The sequence below is a fragment of the Podospora pseudoanserina genome, chromosome 2 (genome assembly GCF_035222485.1).
Source record: "Podospora pseudoanserina strain CBS 124.78 chromosome 2, whole genome shotgun sequence".
Taxonomy (NCBI): Eukaryota; Fungi; Ascomycota; class Sordariomycetes; order Sordariales; family Podosporaceae; genus Podospora; species Podospora pseudoanserina.
Genome location: NC_085921.1, coordinates 4,089,880 through 4,107,375, shown reverse-complemented (window position 1 = coordinate 4,107,375; position 17,496 = coordinate 4,089,880). Strand labels below are relative to the sequence as shown.

Below are 17,496 nucleotides of genomic sequence, written 5' to 3'. Positions count from 1 at the left end.
GGGGGAGAGAGAGAGAGAGAGACAGTAAACAACATCTGAAGGGTTCGAAACATGTGAATTACACGTGGGATTGAATTACGGAGTAAACACCCAGCTCCATCATCATCATCATTACATCCTGCTTCGGTCAACCACTCATCATCATACATGTGAAAATGGCATGATATCTTCTTCTTTTCACGTCCTACATCGGAGCAAACGATCTAGAATCTCGAATCAATGACCAGCATGTGAAGGTGATGATGGACATCAAAGCCCCCCTTGTTGACGAGGAGAACAACAACGAGCAACAACACATCCCCCTCCTGTGCAACCCGAGCCCCATCACCAACCCCCCAAAACACGGACAACCTGACCTTGTAGATGACATTCAGACTACACTCATCAAGGTAATAGAATTCAAGAGTAGCAACGTAAAATACACCACCCTCACCGTCACACAACCATGACATTCATTAAAACCATCGTATTAATTAATCTATGTACAATACCATGTTATCTTCCACCTTTCCTTCCCAGCCAAAAAAAAAAAAAAAAAAAAAAAAAAGGTGAACCCTCCCTCCCCAGCAGTAGACCCTAGACCTTCCCCAGACCGACAAGAGCGCCGCCCCTCCCGTTCTATCCCTAGACCTGGTCCCCATATCTTTAAACCCGGCCGGGTACGTACCTCACGGCCCAACTCAACGGTCGATCTACCTCCTCCACGTCCCCGTGGCTGGCGGCCAAGGCAGGGAGTGTGGAAAGGGGAGGATATCGTCGGCTTTGGACAAGATAAGCTTGACCAACTAGTTAGGTGATGAACAAGAATGTACAGTAAGCTTAAATCAACTTCATCTCCCCCCTCTTTCCTTGTTTTGTTCGCTCTTGTGAGAAAGCAATCTGCGCTCCATTCCGATTTAACACAACAACCGTAGCTCGAAACGCGATGACCCGATAACCATGGTACCCCCAAAAGGAAGGAAGGAAACCGCCGAATCGAGGATACTAACAAAACACCAGCGAGAATATCATCGAAATCATCGCTGTAAAACGCCCAACATGAACCGAAACCAAAACAACCCGAGCTTGACGAAAAGGCCCCGGTATCTAGAGCCACAGATGTGGACTCCTTAAAGCTTAACAAAAAGCACGACAAGACTCCAACATCCTGGCCCTCCAAATGATAAACCCGCAAAAACGCCCAACCAACCGCCTCAATCCTCACCCTCGATAACCATCCCCCTCGCATTCGGCACCCCAACCAAAATCTTCCCCTTCGGCACCCTCACATCCTTCACCTTCATACACCCAAACACATTCAGCTCTCTCAGATTAGGACAGCTCCGGAAGATACACCCCACCACAAAATCTGTCACCTCCTCGCAAAACGAAATCTCCATCTTGTGCATATTCTCATACGTTTTATCCGCCGTGAACACCTCCTCAAACGCCTTGCTGGAAATGTGACGACAACCATGAACGTTCAGATTCTGGAGCGTCTTGCCCGAGTGCGCCATCAGGGCCTTGAACCCTTCATCGCAAAGGCCGATACCGTCGGGGTTCTCGCGAGGTTTCGTTGATTCGAGTTGGCGGCATTTCTGGAGGTCGAGGAAGACTAGACCGGGGTTGGACCAGGTTGAGGTGAAGAGGCGGGCAAATCCGGCGTCGGTCATGAGCTCACTGTCGGTGATGCGGAGCTTCTTCAGATTGCGACAGTGCATGTGGAGGGCGTCGAGGACTGTGTTGTCTAGCTCGGGGACTCTGGTCAAGCACAGTGTTTCGAGCTGGGGTCCAATGGCGGTTAAGAGTTTGACGTATACATCCGAGTGGATTGCCTCGCGCAAGTCGAGGGACAGATGGCGGAGAGTGGCAATTTTGGCGATGTGGTTCAGGCCTTCACCGGTGACTGCTTGGTTGTGGCAGACTTTGAGGCGGGTGAGGTTGGGACAGCCAGTGGGAATAACTGCAAGAACAGCATCCGTAAAATGCTTGTCTGTCCAGTATACCCGAAGTGATCGCAGGGGCTGACCCTTCTTCTGAAGATACTCGATCCATTTCCCTTCGGAGATGAGATTGCACCCGTGAAGATACAAATCTTCAAGGACGATATGGCGGTCGACGAGATACTCTACCACTTCGTCCTTGAAGTGGATGGCGTTGCGGACTTTGAGTTTCTTGAGTTCCGGGACCGAATGGAAGATGCGATAGAAGTCGTCCGCACTGAGCTTGGCGCCGTCATATACGAGCACTCCCTGGTTGCTTGGTTTCAAGAACAGGCTGAGTGTCGTGGGGTTGAGAAGACGGTGCTTGGATAGCTTTCGAGCAATCTTGTCTACAATTTTGGGTGGCAAGTCACCCAAATCCTCGGCAAGATCAATGTTCTTTGCCAAAGTCTGAATGCACAAAGACATCAGGCTCTTGCCGCCGACGTGGTATGTTCCATCCAAAATCCTGCTCTGGGTCTGGCGACGTGCGCCCACTGGTCCTCCGCTGGCACGCTTGGTCTTCTTCTTGGGAGCAGGATCATCCTTAGCAAGCTCCTTTCCACAGGGTGAACAGACCAAGCCTCCGTCAGGGGCATTGCGGGAGTACGGTGTTACCGTAAACCGTGTGTTGCAGATGGCACAGTTCTCCATCTGGCCCGGTAGAGGCTTCGCACGCTCGTTGAAAAGCGCGCGGACAATGTCGTCGTCGTCGTCATCTGAAGCGTCAGGATCGCGCTTACGTTTCTGGAACTTCTTGCTGGCCTTGATCTTATCAATAGCGTGTTTTTCCTTCTCTTTTTTTCGCCGCTCGACTTCAGAGGTTGCCTGGGCTGCGCTTCTTCCTCTTGTTACTCGACCGGTAGATGCCACAACGGGCTGGTCCTCGTCAGATTCCGGTGACGGGGTGTCGAAATCGCCATTCTCATTCAAGAGTTGTTGTTGAGCAGCATCACCTTGACCTTCTTGGTTGTCCTGGGCAGCCGCTCTACGACGAGCCTCAGCATCAAGTCTGATTTGGTTTGCCGAAATGTTATGCGACTGTTGGCAGTTAGTTGGTTTGATCTGTCCTAAATTGGGGCTCAAGATGTGAGGGGCGACCACTTACAGCCAAAAAGTCCGTCAAGGCCGATTGTCTGCACCAGATATCTGTCAGCTAACATGACCTTTGCAAGCGCCGTTTACAAGACCAAAAAATACTAACGGGCCCATAATACGGCGCCCAACCGTCCGAGTCTGTCGGGACCTTTCTCTCATGTTAGAAGGTGTTGATTTCAAGATGGCGCGAGATAAGATAGGCAATACTCACATATTGGCTATCTCGAAGCTTTGCCTGCGACTGTTTGGGAGGGAAGCTATAACAAGATGGATGAATGTCGACCTGACAGCCTGGAGTTTAGATCGTCCCAGGGTAAAAATTGGGAATAAAGCGACATGCAGCGACAGACGCGAAGAGGGGCAAAATCAATTTAAAACTCGCCCCCATTGTTGACGCCAAAGCACCTGACTTTGATTCCAAGGCTGGAGCTGAACTCCAAAAGGAGAGAGCAGCAAGGGGCGAGTGGACCGTGCGAGACAAAAAGTCAAACCAAGAAGGCCAACTTGCTCCTCCCGTTCCTGCCGTTCCTTGCCTGGTTTGCCTCTTGCTGCCTGGATTGCGTGGAGAAAAAGCAAAGCTCCAGCAAATCAATCAAGGCCCAGGTCATGTGCTTTCGTGTCAGATGGAAACGCGAACCTGAACCCCTACCTGGGCACCTGGCGCTGCTCTCTCAGCTTTTCCCGCCTCTAGCTTGCACAGCGCAGCCCTTTCACCTCCTGAAGGTGGCGACAACAATAAATTTCTTTCTCACTGCCTCCATTGTCCCACGAGGTTTTCATTGACCAATTATCGCCGTGGACTTTTTGTTGCTTGGTGGCCCTTTCCTCCCTTTCCTCGGCGCAGACTGCGTGCACACCATTTTACTCTGATCCCCAGATCACCGTGGTGGGAGCACTTTTCAAGCTCGCTGATCAGGGGCTTGATTGACAACCCGCTCCCTACCTATTCATCTGCACAACTCAACCGATTTCTTCTGACAAATTTTGAGTATCAAGCCGCTATTGTTTTCTTGTGAAATCTCTCTCCTGCGGACATCAAAAATCCTACAACCCACAAAACCGTACCCTCTTTCGTCAGAAATACACCTCCACCTTCGGATCAACATTGGTACTTCAAGATGGTACAGACGAGGAGGTCGCTCGCAGCCGGCGAGATTGTTGGTAAGTAAACAATAATTAACATCCAAGTGACAATTCTACGCCGTAATGGCAAAGATGGCTCCAATCTTGAAGACCCCTAAACGACCCCGGAATCCTCTACTAACAGTCATATTCAGCGGCGTCCCCTCTGCCCGACTCAGTCCCCTCGGTCAAGCAAAGAGGCAAACCCCCAGCCAAAAAGCTGGCTCTGAGCACAGAATCATCTGCTTCGCCGACCCCCCAAGCCTACTCCTCGGCAAGTGAATATTCGACGCCGCTTACTAGCAATGTTGCGACGCCAGTACCTACCGAGGCCCCCTTGACTGTTCCAGGGAAGATGATCGAGGTGGTACTTACCACTCGGAGAGCCCGTGCTAGACCTTCAAAGGTCCCCGAAGACGACCCATACTCTGTCGCACCCAAGCGCAAGAGAAATGTCATCGAGGACAGTGAGGAAGAGCTCTCGGACTATTCCCCAGATGCTGAGCTTGCGCGGAGGTTGCAGAAGGAGGAAGACGCTGCCGCTGCCAATTTCGCGATCCCCTCTCTCCAAACAAAGGCTAAACCCCGATCTCGGCGAGCCGGTCTAACTAAGGGCAAGACCGAGGCCATGCTCACTTCTCCACATGCACGTGCACCCGTTCGCCGTTATGGGAAGAAGAATGAGGAGGTGCCTCTTCCACAAACATCAAAGACGCGAGTGGGTGTTAAGAGACCCGCCATCGTTTCAGATTCAGAGGATGACGACGACGACGAGGATGATGACGACTTTGAAGAGGTCGACAGCGATGACTCTCTTCCGTTGATCAAGACGCGAGCAGCAAGACCACCAACCGGTCCAATCAGGAACCACGATCTCAACGTGGCTGAAGGTGAGAGCGAGATCTCTGAAGACGACTTTGATGGCACCGCCGACGATGTTAGCGACGACGATGGCAGCAACATCGCGTCTGAAGTTGGCAGCACCGCTGGAGCCCCAACTAATAGGGGCAATTCGGCTATTCGCACAGCCATGGCCAATCGACGCGCTTACAGATCTTATGCGAATTCTCGACGTGTTAGGAATGATCGTCGTCGTCTTGAGAAAAATCACCCCGAGCTCACGACAATGTGGGAGGATCTGAAGAATATGCCCATTTTGAAGGCTGGAAAGGCGGCGCAGCCAACGTCCATTTCTCGCCAGCTGAAGCCTTTCCAGCTTGAGGGATTGGCTTGGATGCAGGCGATGGAAAAGACCGAGTGGAAGGGGGGCCTTCTGGGTGATGAGATGGGCCTTGGCAAAACAATCCAGGCCGTTTCCCTCATCATGTCCGACTTCCCGCAGCCAAAGCCGACACTGGTGCTCGTCCCTCCAGTTGCTCTGATGCAATGGATGACTGAGATTGAATCCTATACCGACGGCACACTGAAGACGCTTGTCTATCACGGCACAAACGCCAAGTCCAAGAACATCAAGGTGAAAGATATTAAGAAGTATCATGTCATCATCATGTCCTACAACAGCTTGGAGTCGGTCTTCCGCAAGCAAGAAAAGGGATTTAAGCGCCAAGGAGGTCTTGTCAAGGAGAAGTCTGTCATCCACCAGACCGAGTTTCACCGCATCATTCTTGACGAGGCTCACTCCATCAAGACGAGAACCACGATGACAGCCAAGGCGTGCTTCGCCCTCAAGGTCACATACCGATGGTGCTTGTCCGGGACTCCTCTGCAAAATCGCATTGGCGAGTTTTTCTCCTTGATTCGTTTCCTCAATGTCCGTCCATTCGCATGCTATTTATGCAAGCACTGTCCCTGTAAGACAATGGAATGGTCTATGGACGAGGACAGTCGCTGCACCGAGTGCAAGCATGGAGGCATGCAGCATGTTTCGGTCTTCAACCAGGAGCTGCTCAACCCGATCCAAAAGTACGGGAATCGTGGAGAGGGCGCCGAGGCCTTCAAGAAGTTGCGCGTCCTGACGGATCGAATCATGCTCCGTCGGCTCAAAAAGGACCACACCGACTCGATGGAGCTGCCTGTGAAGGAGATCAATGTTGAACGTCAGTTTTTCGGCGAAGCTGAGAACGATTTCGCAAACTCGATCATGACCAACGGTCAACGCAAATTCGATACCTATGTGGCCACCGGTGTTCTCCTCAACAACTATGCCAATATCTTCGGCTTGATCATGCAGATGCGCCAGGTCGCTGATCACCCGGATTTGCTCCTGAAGAAGCACAGCGAGGGCGGCCAAAACGTCATCGTGTGCGCCATATGCGACGAGACTGCGGAGGATGCCATCCGATCTAGGTGCAAGCATGACTTCTGCCGCACATGTGTCAAGAGTTACCTGAATTCGGCAGAGGAGCCCAACTGCCCACAATGCCACATTCCCCTCTCGATTGATCTTGAGCAGCCCGAGATTGAGCAGGACGAGACCATGGTCAAGAAGTCCTCGATCATCAACCGGATCAAGATGGAGAATTGGACGTCCTCGTCCAAGATTGAGCTTTTGGTCCACGAGCTCCACAAGCTGCGCTCGGACAATGCCTCTCACAAGTCGATCATATTTTCACAGTTCACAACCATGCTTCAGCTCATCGAGTGGCGTCTCCGCCGTGCGGGTATCACCACTGTGATGCTTGATGGTAGCATGACACCTGCTCAGAGACAGGCTTCGATTCATCATTTCATGACCAATCCGGATGTAGAATGCTTCCTCGTCTCGCTCAAGGCTGGTGGTGTAGCGCTCAACTTGACAGAGGCGTCTCGCGTCTTTATTGTCGATCCCTGGTGGAATCCCGCAGCGTAAGTACTCTGTTTCGTTACCATTGAGCTTGTCACATGGCACCCGCTAATCTGTTGTATCACAGTGAGTGGCAGAGCGCCGATAGATGCCACCGCATCGGGCAGACGCGACCCTGCACGATCACGAGACTGTGCATCGAAGATTCGGTAGAGAGCCGCATGGTGCTCCTGCAAGAGAAGAAGACCAACATGATCAACTCGACTATCAACTCGGACGATGCCGCCATGGACTCGCTGAGTCCAGAGGACCTGCAGTTCTTGTTCCGTGGCAGCTGATTGGATTTTGTGCGAGTATCAGGAACCATCAACTATGATCACATGGGCTACTTTTGTCGGGGGTTTTTTTTTTTTAACAATTCCTGTCGTTCTGACATTGGCTTTGCTGTAGTGTCACCTGCCACTGTATATAATGTAATAAAACCAGCGTTGGTTTGGGAAAGGAGTCATATGTGTTAGCGAGCGGAGGAAAACAGAGCGCATTTAGCTCATGTTATTAGGAAATATTGGGAGGCATGCGTGTGTGTGTTTTTATCATCATACTTGGGAGAATACGCCAGCTGAGACTTACCTTATACATTGTTGGGCAGAGTTGCCTCTGCTGAAATCAGATACAGATAGCCCACTATCAATAGCACAATCATTGTCTGATCTCATCGTGGACCCGAGAGTTGGAACGGACCCCACAAATGACACACAACAGCTTCATGCAACAGCGGGAGCTTGCCCCGTCATGGGTCCCGGAGCTTGCGGGGTAATGGGGCAACATCCCTGTGGAAGCCCCATGACCAGTTGCTTAATTGGACGACCGGCTCCCCCCTCCCTGTTCATCTGAAGAGGGGCATCTCGAAACAGGCGTCATCCTACAGGCGTGGGGAGCTTGGATTTAAGGATTCGCTGCCCTGTTTTGCTTTTGGGGTTTGGTTTTATTCTTGCAATGCGTTCTACTCTGTATGTGTATGGTTGCTATTATTTTGCTGTGTGACCTTGCGGTTTTGTATTTTGATTCCTGGTGGTAACTCGAGTCATTACTGCTGCTCTGTTTCCCCCGAGGGCTCAGGTAAAGGCAGCGCTTTCTTTCAGTTGGTTTGGGCCGCCGCCCGGTGGTATCATATTGGCGGCACCCGTCTGGTTTCCGCCATTGAAGACTACCCTATCCTCCTCCTCCGTGATTTTGTATCAACACTCTTTTGTCATTTTTAAAACCCCCACCTTTCCCCTTCGGTAGCCGTACCCGACCAGCATTTCCGCCATCAGCAGGGGACAGACAAAATGCGGTTGTTCGACCTCTCCCTGCTGGCCGCCAGTGGTCTGGCAAGCGCGTCAACACTCACGCCCAACACCGTCCCGCTTATCGTCCGGAACCCGTACCTGAGTACATGGTTATACCACGCCCGTGATGCACCATGGGAGAACTGGCCAATGTTTTGGACTGGTGCTCACGTACGTCCTCCCCCCCCTTTTTCCAACCCCCTCACAAGCTACTAAACCAACGGGTGTGTAGGTCGGCTTCTCGGTCATGGCCTCTGCCTCGGGGAAGGTCTACCCCCTCCTCGGCCGGCCGCAAGACTCTTTGTCGACAAAACGTCACAAGATTGCGTATCCAGAGTATCTCGGCGTAACGTTTGATGCTTCCACCACCAACCTGAGCTATTCCATCCCCGCGGCGGGTGGAGAATCCTCGGTACTAGTTACGCTCTCGTTCCTGTCACCTATCACACCCTCCTCGACGATGAGACAGGCCATTCCGGCGGGGTACATGACTGTTTTTGTTGCGGGGTGCGACGACTTGGATTTGTACACGGATGTGAATGGGGAGTGGGTGACGGGGAACAGGGATAATACTTTGCGGTGGGAGATGTTTGAATCTCCTCCCGGGGAAGAAAAGGGGACAAAAAATGGGACAAAGACAGGAATAAAAACTTGGAAGGTGAGGAGGGAGAGGGAGGAGCTGCTGACCGAGTTTGGGGATCGGGCCGAGTGGGGGACTTTGCACTTTTCTGCCCCGGGAGGGGAGAACGGGGTGAGGTATCAGAGTGGGACTAGTGCTTTGCTGAGGGGGTTGTTTGCGGAGAGGGGGGAGCTGAGGGATGAGGTGGATGGGGAGTTCAGGAGGGTGATGGAGGATGAGCCGGTTTTTGCTTTTTCAAAGGGGTTTAAGTTGGCTGATGGGGGGAAGGGGAAGGAAAAGTGTGAGAAAAGGGAGGAGAGCGTGAGGTTTACGTGGGCGCTGGTGCAGGATCCGGTTGTGCAGTTTGCCAGTGCTAGGGGGTTGACGATGATGAGGCCGCTTTGGCAGAGTTTTTTTACCGATGCGGATGAATTAGTGGGTTGGCATTTTGATGACTTTGAGACTGCAGCAAAACTGGCGGGGGAGTATTCGGATGCGTTGGCACGGGATGCGTATGAGTCTGGGTCGAGGGAGTATCAGGATATTGCTGCGCTGAGCGCGAGGCAGGTGCTGGGGGCGACGCAGTTTTCGGGGACGCCCGAGGACCCGATTTTGTTTTTGAAGGAGATTTCGAGCAATGGGAATTTCCAGACGGTGGATGTGATCTTCCCGGCCTTTCCGTTCTTCCTGTATACCAACCCGAGGTGGTTGGCGTATCTGCTGGAGCCGCTGCTGGAGCACCAGCTGAGCGGGCAATATCCGAACGACTATTCGATGCATGATCTGGGGGCACATTTTCCGAACGCGACGGGGCATCCGGATGGGAGGGATGAGTATATGCCTGTGGAGGAGTGTGGGAATATGTTGATTATGGGGTTGGCGTTGGCGAATGCGCTGAGGTATGATACTGATCCTGCGTTTATGAGGCCAAAGGGGGCGGAGGGGATGAGGACGGCTCCGGGGGCGAAGAGGTGGTGGGAGAGTGTGGATGAGTATGGGATTGATTTACCCAGAGGGGAGGCTAAGCTTGGCTCTACGCCCAAGGCGGCGGAGAAGTGGTTGTCGCGGTCTTACAAGCTTTGGAAGCAGTGGACGGGTTACTTGGTCAGGGAGTCGCTTATTCCGCATAATCAGCTTTGCACGGATGACTTTGCGGGGTGGTTGGCGAACCAGACGAACTTGGCGCTGAAGGGGATTATTGGGATTAAAGCCATGAGCGAGATTGCGGATATTGTGGGCGAAAAGGAGGATGCAAAGTTTTATCGGGAGACCGCGGGGGAGTATATCGAGAAGTGGCAGGAGTATGGCATCTCGAGGGATGGGACCCATGCCAAGCTGGCGTACACTTGGTATGGATCGTGGACGACTATTTACAACCTGTATGCGGACTCGCTGTTGTGTTTCCATGTTTCGGACAAGAACAAATCTTCGGTGACAGGAGGGAGAAAGAGTGGGAAGCAGCCGAGGATGGAAAGTCAGATACCACTTGGACAACAGGCTTACGGGTCTAAAAAGGATGAGAATGTCTTTATCCCTGACAAGGTCTACCAGATGCAGAGCGATTGGTATCATGCGGTTCTGCAAAAGTATGGGCTGCCGTTGGATTCAAGGCATTTGTATACGAAGAGTGACTGGGAGTTTTTTGCGGCGGCGGTGACGGGACGGAAGACGAGGACGGAGATTCTGACGAGTGTGGCCAGGTGGGTGAATGAGACTGAGACTGGTAGGTTCTTCTCCTCTTTCCACTGCATGTGATGGTGTATTTGCTAACGTGGTGTCAGATCGTCCTTTTACGGACTTGTATGATACAGAGGGCAATGGAGGGTTCCCGGGGATTTGGTTCATGGCGAGACCGGTGGTTGGGGGGCACTTTGCCTTCTTGGCACTGGAGAGGGCATGCGGAGGCAAGGCTGTGGAGGCATTGAAGTTTTTGGATAAGAGGGAGCCTGGGGAGGTTGATGTTGAGTTGGTGCTGATGAGGGATCTTTCTACTGGTGAGCAGTATGATGATGAGGGGTGGGAGGACCTTTGAGGACCTGGGTTTAGTGTCTATGTGAGGGCATACGAAGACTGAAAAGGGCCATGATAGTATAGCTTCAAGCAGCTGTATACAACATTCATTCCGGGTACAAAATTTGCGATCAAGGTGCGTGTTGCGGCATCCGCGCACGTGCCGCCGTTGTTTTAAGCTGCAGCTGTTCGAGCTTGTATGATAACACGCAGCCTCGTGTGATGCATGGAGCTCCGTGAGTGGTGATACAAGTTGGAGGGAAGAGTGGGAGAGAGGCGCTTGAGTTTGCTTTGGGTTGTCCAATCATGGAGAGGACAACTCTTTAATTTGCCACTCACTCTGTTGGCTGCTGTTGTTACTTTGACATCCCTCCTCCATGACCACCATCCATCACGAGGAGGCCTCAGCATCCTTATGCAAGTCTCAGGAAATCACGAGTCATGACACTTGCTATTCACGGTGTTGCTCTTGTCGGGTGAGGTGACTGTGGCCCTTTGCTTTCGAGATTGATAAGATCCGAGATCTGGGGTCGAGTGGAGAAGTTAATTCAAGACAAGCTCGCCCTGATTAGGCCATTCTTGGCTTAGTTCATGTTCACTTGCCCAGGCTAGATATGCAATTAGACCGTAACAACTAGAAGAGGGTGAGAGGCAAACATCGAACCGTTCGTTTGTTGCAACCGGCCATTGTCGCCTCTTCTATTCACTCAGGATGTCTTAATTGGCACGCATGACCTCCTTCGTTCTTGCTGATTCGCTCTGGACCTTTATCTTGTCCTAAAAATCCTTCCCCTCTTTTGTTTGCGGAAAAACTCTGCTATCGATAACGAAGAGCAATTCACTTCCACAGGGCCTAACAAGGCGTAGAGAATACGAAATCCCCCCTTTGCGGCGACTCCAGGTCTTGGCAGTTTTGCACCCCAGGCAGCCAGGCTGCGCATTGATAATTTCCATTTTTTTCAGAGCTCTTCCTGTCCCGTCATCCTTCCCTTCTGCGCGCTCTGGGCCGAACCAAACCTTCCCTCGCTCTCTTTTCTCTTCCCACCCCCCCCCAAAGCCAAAATCTCTCCGTCGCCGAGAGTGCACCCAAACTCCACCAAAAATCTTGCAGCGGCCTTCTCTTATTTTCCCTTCGCAAGAACACAACCATATTCACATCCACGACACAAACAAGCACAAAGATGGCGACCACGTCGATGGACTACGAGAACGCCAATGGCGACCGTTTCGATGGTAAGTCGCTGCTGATATCAATCGATGTCGATCGCGTCTCGTGTGGCGCGCGTCGACCCTGGCTTCTTTTCCACTCCATCATCTCCGACTAGGATCGAGAGGAGCATCATCGCTGACGTTTTTCCCTCTCTTAACACAGACGAGGCTCCTCGCTACGAACGAGACCGCAGTGCTTCTCCTCGCCGCGATGATGGCCACGAGTCGCGTCGCCGCTCCATGTCGCCCAACGGTAACGACCGGTATGTTTGTCTCGATTTATTTAGACAGAACATGAGTTTCTCATCGTCGTCTGGAGCCAACCCGCTAATTGATCTCGTCGTCCAACAGCGCCCCGGTTAAGAGTGATAACAACTCCCAGAAGGGTGAAGATGGTGCCGTCAATCCTGGCTCCAACCTCTTCGTCACTGGCATCCATCCTCGTCTCGAGGAGGCCGAGGTTACCCGTCTGTTCGAGAAGTATGGCGAGGTCGAGAAGTGCCAGATCATGAAGGATCCCCACACTGGCGAGTCCCGTGGCTTTGGCTTTGTCAAGATGGTTACTTCCGAAATGGCTGAGGCTGCGATTGATGGCCTTCGTGGTGAGGTGATTGAGGGTCGCACTCTTTCTATTGAGAAGGCTCGTCGCGCCCGTCCTCGCACTCCCACCCCGGGCAAGTACTTCGGTCCTCCCAAGCGCGGTGAGTATCTAGTTCCTTCCATCATCTGTGTAACGATCAAGGCTAACTAGACCAGAAGATGGCCGTGGTCGTTTTGATGACCGTCGTCGTGGTGGTGGCTATGGCGGCGGTTATGGCGGCGGTGGTTACCGTGGTGGAGACGACTCGTACCGTGGCGGCTCTCACCGTGGTTATCGTGGGGATGACCGCGCTTACGACCGTGGGGCCCCTGATCGTGGATACGACCGTGGCTATGGTGGCGGCGGCGGCGGTGGCCGTGACTATCGCGATGACCGTGGCTACGGCCGTGATTACCGTGATGACCGCGGGTATGACCGCCGCGAGCGTGACGACAACTATGGTGGCCGTGGTGGCATTGACCGCTACGCCGGCCGTGATGATCGTGGCTATGGCGGCGGACGTGGTGGCGGTGATGACCGTCGGGGTGGTCCCAGCTACGACCGTGGTGACCGCGCTGACCGTGGCTACGATCGTCCGAGTGAGCGCGACTCCCGTCCTCGTGACGCCGCTCCTCCTGCCGCTGCCGGCTATGGCGACGCTGCTCCCCGCGGCGACAGCCGTGATCCCTACGGTAATGGACCTTGATCGCCTCCCCTCGACAACCAGTTACTGACTCGTCCTCTCTAGGCGCTCGCTAAGTATCGGGCATCCCTTTTCTCTCTGGCATTTGACGTCTTCGCAGCACGGGATTTCTTTCCTTTTTCTTGTTTTTTCGCGTCTGGCACTGGGGAAAAATCGGATATCCTAAAACGCGATTCGGACAGCAGGAGTTTCGGCAAATCTTGGAGGGTTAAACGGCCTCTGTTTATTCGGCACATCGTCTTGGCAGCCTCTAGGGTTCTAGATCTTTTTACTTCTTAGCCTTTCTCTGGGTTGCGACTTTCGACAGTTCCGAGGGTTGAGGGGTTGGGACTGGCACTCTCCGGTTTGCGGCAGCACTGGTCGACACTTGTTTTGGGGTGGGCCTACCCATTCGCCGTCATCCTATCGAGTTTCCGCTTGGATGACAGCCTCGCTTGTACTATCACTTTTTTTTCCGCCTCTTTGCTACGGCTCATCGGCATCTCAATTTCGTGACGACTTTTGCAGCAGCGGCATAAAAGCACGGCGGCAGTTTTCAGACCGGGGGATTTCATTACGTAGTCGACATGATACGAAACACATCAACTTCAGCCAGCCAGCCAGCCTTGATCCGTGACACACCACAAACTAACAGCCTTTTTTTCCGACATGTAAATGCGTCCTTGCGATTACCATCACCATCTTCCTATTCCTGACACCTACACACCCACACAGCATAATACGCCCTTGACACACGTGCATTAAGTATCGCCATGGCCCCAGTGGTGCAAACGTGTTGGTTTTTTTTTGCGGTTTTTTTTTTATAAAAAAAAAAACAGAAAAAAAAAACTTTCAAGTCAAGTGGCAACCCAAAGCGTCTTTGTTCGTCCCCATGGATCCCTCGTTTTTGGCAATACCTCCATACTGCTGACTTGATTCCGTCGCCAAAAGGGCAGAGCAGGCAACCTATCGTGTCTCAAGCTGACGGAGCTAACTAGTTTATTTCTTTCCAGGTACGAAGCCCGTGTGGGCGGAGTTTATGCATGGGCCCGAGACATGTCTGTTTGGTTTGTTACACAGGCAAACGCCACGCTCTGCGGCCCGCCGGCGGTTGCCTGTCACGACGTCCTCGCTATTTGCATTCCAGTACCCGGTACACTTTGGCGAGCATGGAGGAAGCATTCGACCAACTGGTCAGCGGTGACGCCGACGAGGGTTGATGGCGGTAGTTGGCGAGACATGCATGCATTGTTTCTGTGTCTGAGACATGGTAGCATGGGAGAAAAGACAATGGAAGGGCACGACTACACTATGGACGAGTGGAGGGGACTGTGGCTGAAGTTGGCTGGTTAATCCTCCATGCCTTACCTTTGGTTCCGGACATTGAAGAGGGAAGGCTGTCTGTTTTCGGCGGGGATGGGATGGGGGTCAACAACAACCAAGTGGTTTACTGGTAGGGGCATTTTGCATTTTTCTCTCAGCTTCAAAAGTCAACAGTGGACGCAAATCCAAGGTCCACATACGTTTGTTTATTCTCTTCTTTGTCTTTTTTTCTTTTTTTCTTTTTCCGTTTTGAGGATTGGATTGAAAGAGCAGAAGGTCAACATGGTGCTCTTGTTGTCATTGTCCATTCCGGCGTTAAGCTTTGGGCACTTTAAGATCAGCGCACTTGTGAGCTGGAGCTTTGGTTGTTGAACAAAGGGGTGATGTGAAATAAGCAGTTTTGGAGCATGGCCGCTCGGACCATCAATGGCTTTTTGTCTGGCCGTCTGCGTTCAGGGTATAATACCTCGAAAAGAATTATTAGAAAGCCAATGACATTGCTACTTGCTTACTATCTGCCTACTTTTTCTCTCAGTTAAACTGCTCGAGGCTTCTGTCTGTCCTGGTCTATCAATCACCTTGCTACTACTACTACTACTTGTTACCATGTCTTTTCTCCAATGGATGCGCCAGGCTCTGCAACAGCAGAACCAACAACCATGTGACCAACAGGATGATGAGTACTGCAACGGAGAGTATTATGTCGAGGGGGGATACGACGAGGAACTGGAGCGGGAGGCGGGCAATGTCGGGTATGGGTACAGGGATTTTATTAGCAGCGACGACGACGACTCGGTGATGGCGAAGCCGGCCAGAAGGGTAACCAGGGCTCAGACGAGGGCTCAAGCTGCCGCTGCTGCGGCGGCGAGCGCTGCTCAAAACACTGGTACGGCTGGTCAGCAGCAGCAGCAGCGGCAAACCGCTACAGGTCGGCTTCCCACCCCCCGAGTTTGTCGTTGATGACAGTGAGATTGACGATGCAGCAGTCAGCGATGAGGAGTCGGAGGCGGTATACGAATCTCTTTCGTCTTCTCCTTCCCACTCGGGATCAGAAGAGGAGGTTGATCAGAGCCCTGCCCAGCCGGTTGTTGTTTCGAGCCCGAACACAGACGTTAGTCCTGACAACAGTGGCGGCGGGAGGGGGAAGACGCCTAGTGCTGCTTCGGGGGGGAGGAAGACGCCCACGCCTAGTGTTGTTGGGAGTGTTACCGGTCCCAAGACACCACCACCGCAACCACCACCACCACCGGGGAGGAAGACTCCCGAACCGCCCAAAACCCCGCCTGGGAGAACACCTGGGGGAAACACACCAAGGCAAAGCACACCTGGTCGTGGTGGCGCGGGGGGGCTGGTGACGCCTGTTACTCTTGGGGGGGCGAGGAAGAAGAATGTGGTTAGTGTTGCTGGGTCTAACCTTGGTCCTGGGGGTGATGTTGCTGCTGCTGCTCTTCCTGGTGTTGGTGTCGGAGGGGGGGTTAATGCATTCACCCGAACCGGTGGTGTTGTTGTTGCTGCTGCTGCTGCTGCTGCTGCTGCTGCTGCTGGGGGGAGAGCAACGGGGGCTACTCCCACTGCGGAGTCGGATCTGTATTGGACGGGGTATGTGGCTCATTCTGCGCGGCGGGCAGCGACGGAGCCGGACGGGTTGGACCCGCCTGCTGATGTGATGGAGATGGATACGAGCGATGAATCGGATGCTAGTTTTGATGGTGGTGGTGATGGCGGTGGTGGTGGTGGTGGTGGTGGGCCGGGTGGGGATGATGGGGCGAGGAAGAAGAAGGTGTGGGCGGAGGAGGGGATGCGAAAGGCGGTTAGGGAGAGTGAGTTGCCTGCGGTGAGGTATGACGAGAATGGGAATGTGATTCCTGATCTGGAGAGGGAGAAGAATAGGAGGAGGTTGGGGTTGGGGGAGGTGTTTAATGATAACAAGGGGTTTTATAAAGCTGTTAAGGAGTTGATGCAGATGGGGGTTTTTGGACAGAAAGAGACTGAGGCGGTGGTGAGGGCGTGGAGGGAGGGGTTGGGGTTGGGAACAGTGGGTAAGGATAGGAAGGAGAGGGAGCAGTGGAAAAAAGAGTGGGAGGGGATGAAGAATGTGAAGTGGGATAAGTTGAATGGGAAAGAGTATGGGAGTATGAAGAAGAAGGAGTGGAAGCTAAAGGGGCAGAGGAAGGGGGTGTCGAAGCTGTTCAGGGATAAGGTTGTTTTTGGGGAGTTTGGGACGCAGGTTGAGACGGCTCATACTTGGTGGGGGAGGTATGGGAAGGTGCCGACACGGTTGGTGAGGGAGTTTAGGGGGACGGGGGCGGGGTGTAGATTGCAGGGCTTGACGTGGGAGGGGAGGCTGACCAAGACAGATTTCGAGATCTTCTTGAGAAAGTGGTTGGAGTGGAGGTATGGGAGGTTTATGGAGGATAGGGGGGCTTCGAGAAGAAAGAGGAGGGCGCAGGAGAGGGTGGAGAGGAGAGAGAAGAAGAGGTTGAGGGAGGATTGGCAGTTGGCTTTTCTATCTTTTTGACATATCTGAGTCTTTCATGTCTTTGGTTGTGTGACGTTGGGGTTGTCTTGGACTAAATCTGGCAAGAAAATGCCAAGTCTTCTAGAACAAATTGTACTTTATGAGTGACATAACATCGCAGTCTTGGTCTCTAAAGGGAAAGGTAACACAGGGAACTGTATACTATAGACATTGCTGGCAGCTCTGTCCTATTTTCCATCGGATAGTGCTCAATGTCCGGGGATAAGTCATCGACTGCCGGTGCCGTCACGGTACCGATGCTACCCACCCGGAAACAGCTCGTCCTCGACTCGTCCAATC

At 52.8% G+C, this 17,496-nt stretch overlaps 5 protein-coding genes across 5 annotated transcripts; 4 read left to right on the top strand and 1 right to left on the bottom strand.

Moving 5' to 3' along the window:
- Positions 1–614: 614 nt before the first annotated feature.
- RAD7 (UV-damaged DNA-binding protein rad7) lies at positions 615–3,597 on the bottom strand. Its single transcript, XM_062944816.1, has 4 exons — positions 3,271–3,597; positions 3,166–3,207; positions 3,070–3,097; positions 615–3,002 (listed from the first exon to the last, which is right to left on the bottom strand). Coding segments are annotated over exons 1-4 (1,881 nt in total). The 5' UTR covers positions 3,273–3,597; the 3' UTR covers positions 615–1,193.
- RAD16 (DNA repair protein rad16) lies at positions 882–7,652 on the top strand. The gene is made up of 3 exons (XM_062944815.1): positions 882–4,220; positions 4,337–6,986; positions 7,052–7,652. Exons 1-3 carry the CDS (start codon positions 4,178–4,180, stop codon positions 7,260–7,262), a joined length of 2,904 nt encoding a protein of 967 aa, XP_062803684.1. The 5' UTR covers positions 882–4,177; the 3' UTR covers positions 7,263–7,652.
- Positions 7,653–7,816: 164 nt separating this feature from the next.
- Positions 7,817–10,906, top strand: QC764_211090 (uncharacterized protein; the record flags this gene model as incomplete). The annotated part of the gene is made up of 3 exons (XM_062944814.1): positions 7,817–8,426; positions 8,488–10,597; positions 10,656–10,906. The coding sequence occupies exons 1-3, from the start codon at positions 8,256–8,258 to the stop codon at positions 10,904–10,906; spliced, it is 2,532 nt and encodes an 843-aa protein (XP_062803683.1). The 5' UTR covers positions 7,817–8,255.
- Positions 10,907–12,065: 1,159 nt separating this feature from the next.
- On the top strand, positions 12,066–13,432 carry QC764_211080 (uncharacterized protein; the record flags this gene model as incomplete). Its single annotated transcript, XM_062944813.1, has 5 exons — positions 12,066–12,117; positions 12,257–12,356; positions 12,445–12,794; positions 12,850–13,365; positions 13,422–13,432. The coding sequence occupies 5 exons, from the start codon at positions 12,066–12,068 to the stop codon at positions 13,430–13,432; spliced, it is 1,029 nt and encodes a 342-aa protein (XP_062803682.1).
- Positions 13,433–15,284: 1,852 nt separating this feature from the next.
- On the top strand, positions 15,285–17,196 carry QC764_211070 (uncharacterized protein; the record flags this gene model as incomplete). Its single annotated transcript, XM_062944812.1, is given in 6 exon segments — positions 15,285–15,606; positions 15,662–15,749; positions 15,777–15,976; positions 16,007–16,186; positions 16,199–16,393; positions 16,406–17,196. The coding sequence occupies 6 exon segments, from the start codon at positions 15,285–15,287 to the stop codon at positions 17,194–17,196; spliced, it is 1,776 nt and encodes a 591-aa protein (XP_062803681.1).
- Positions 17,197–17,496: the final 300 nt, after the last annotated feature.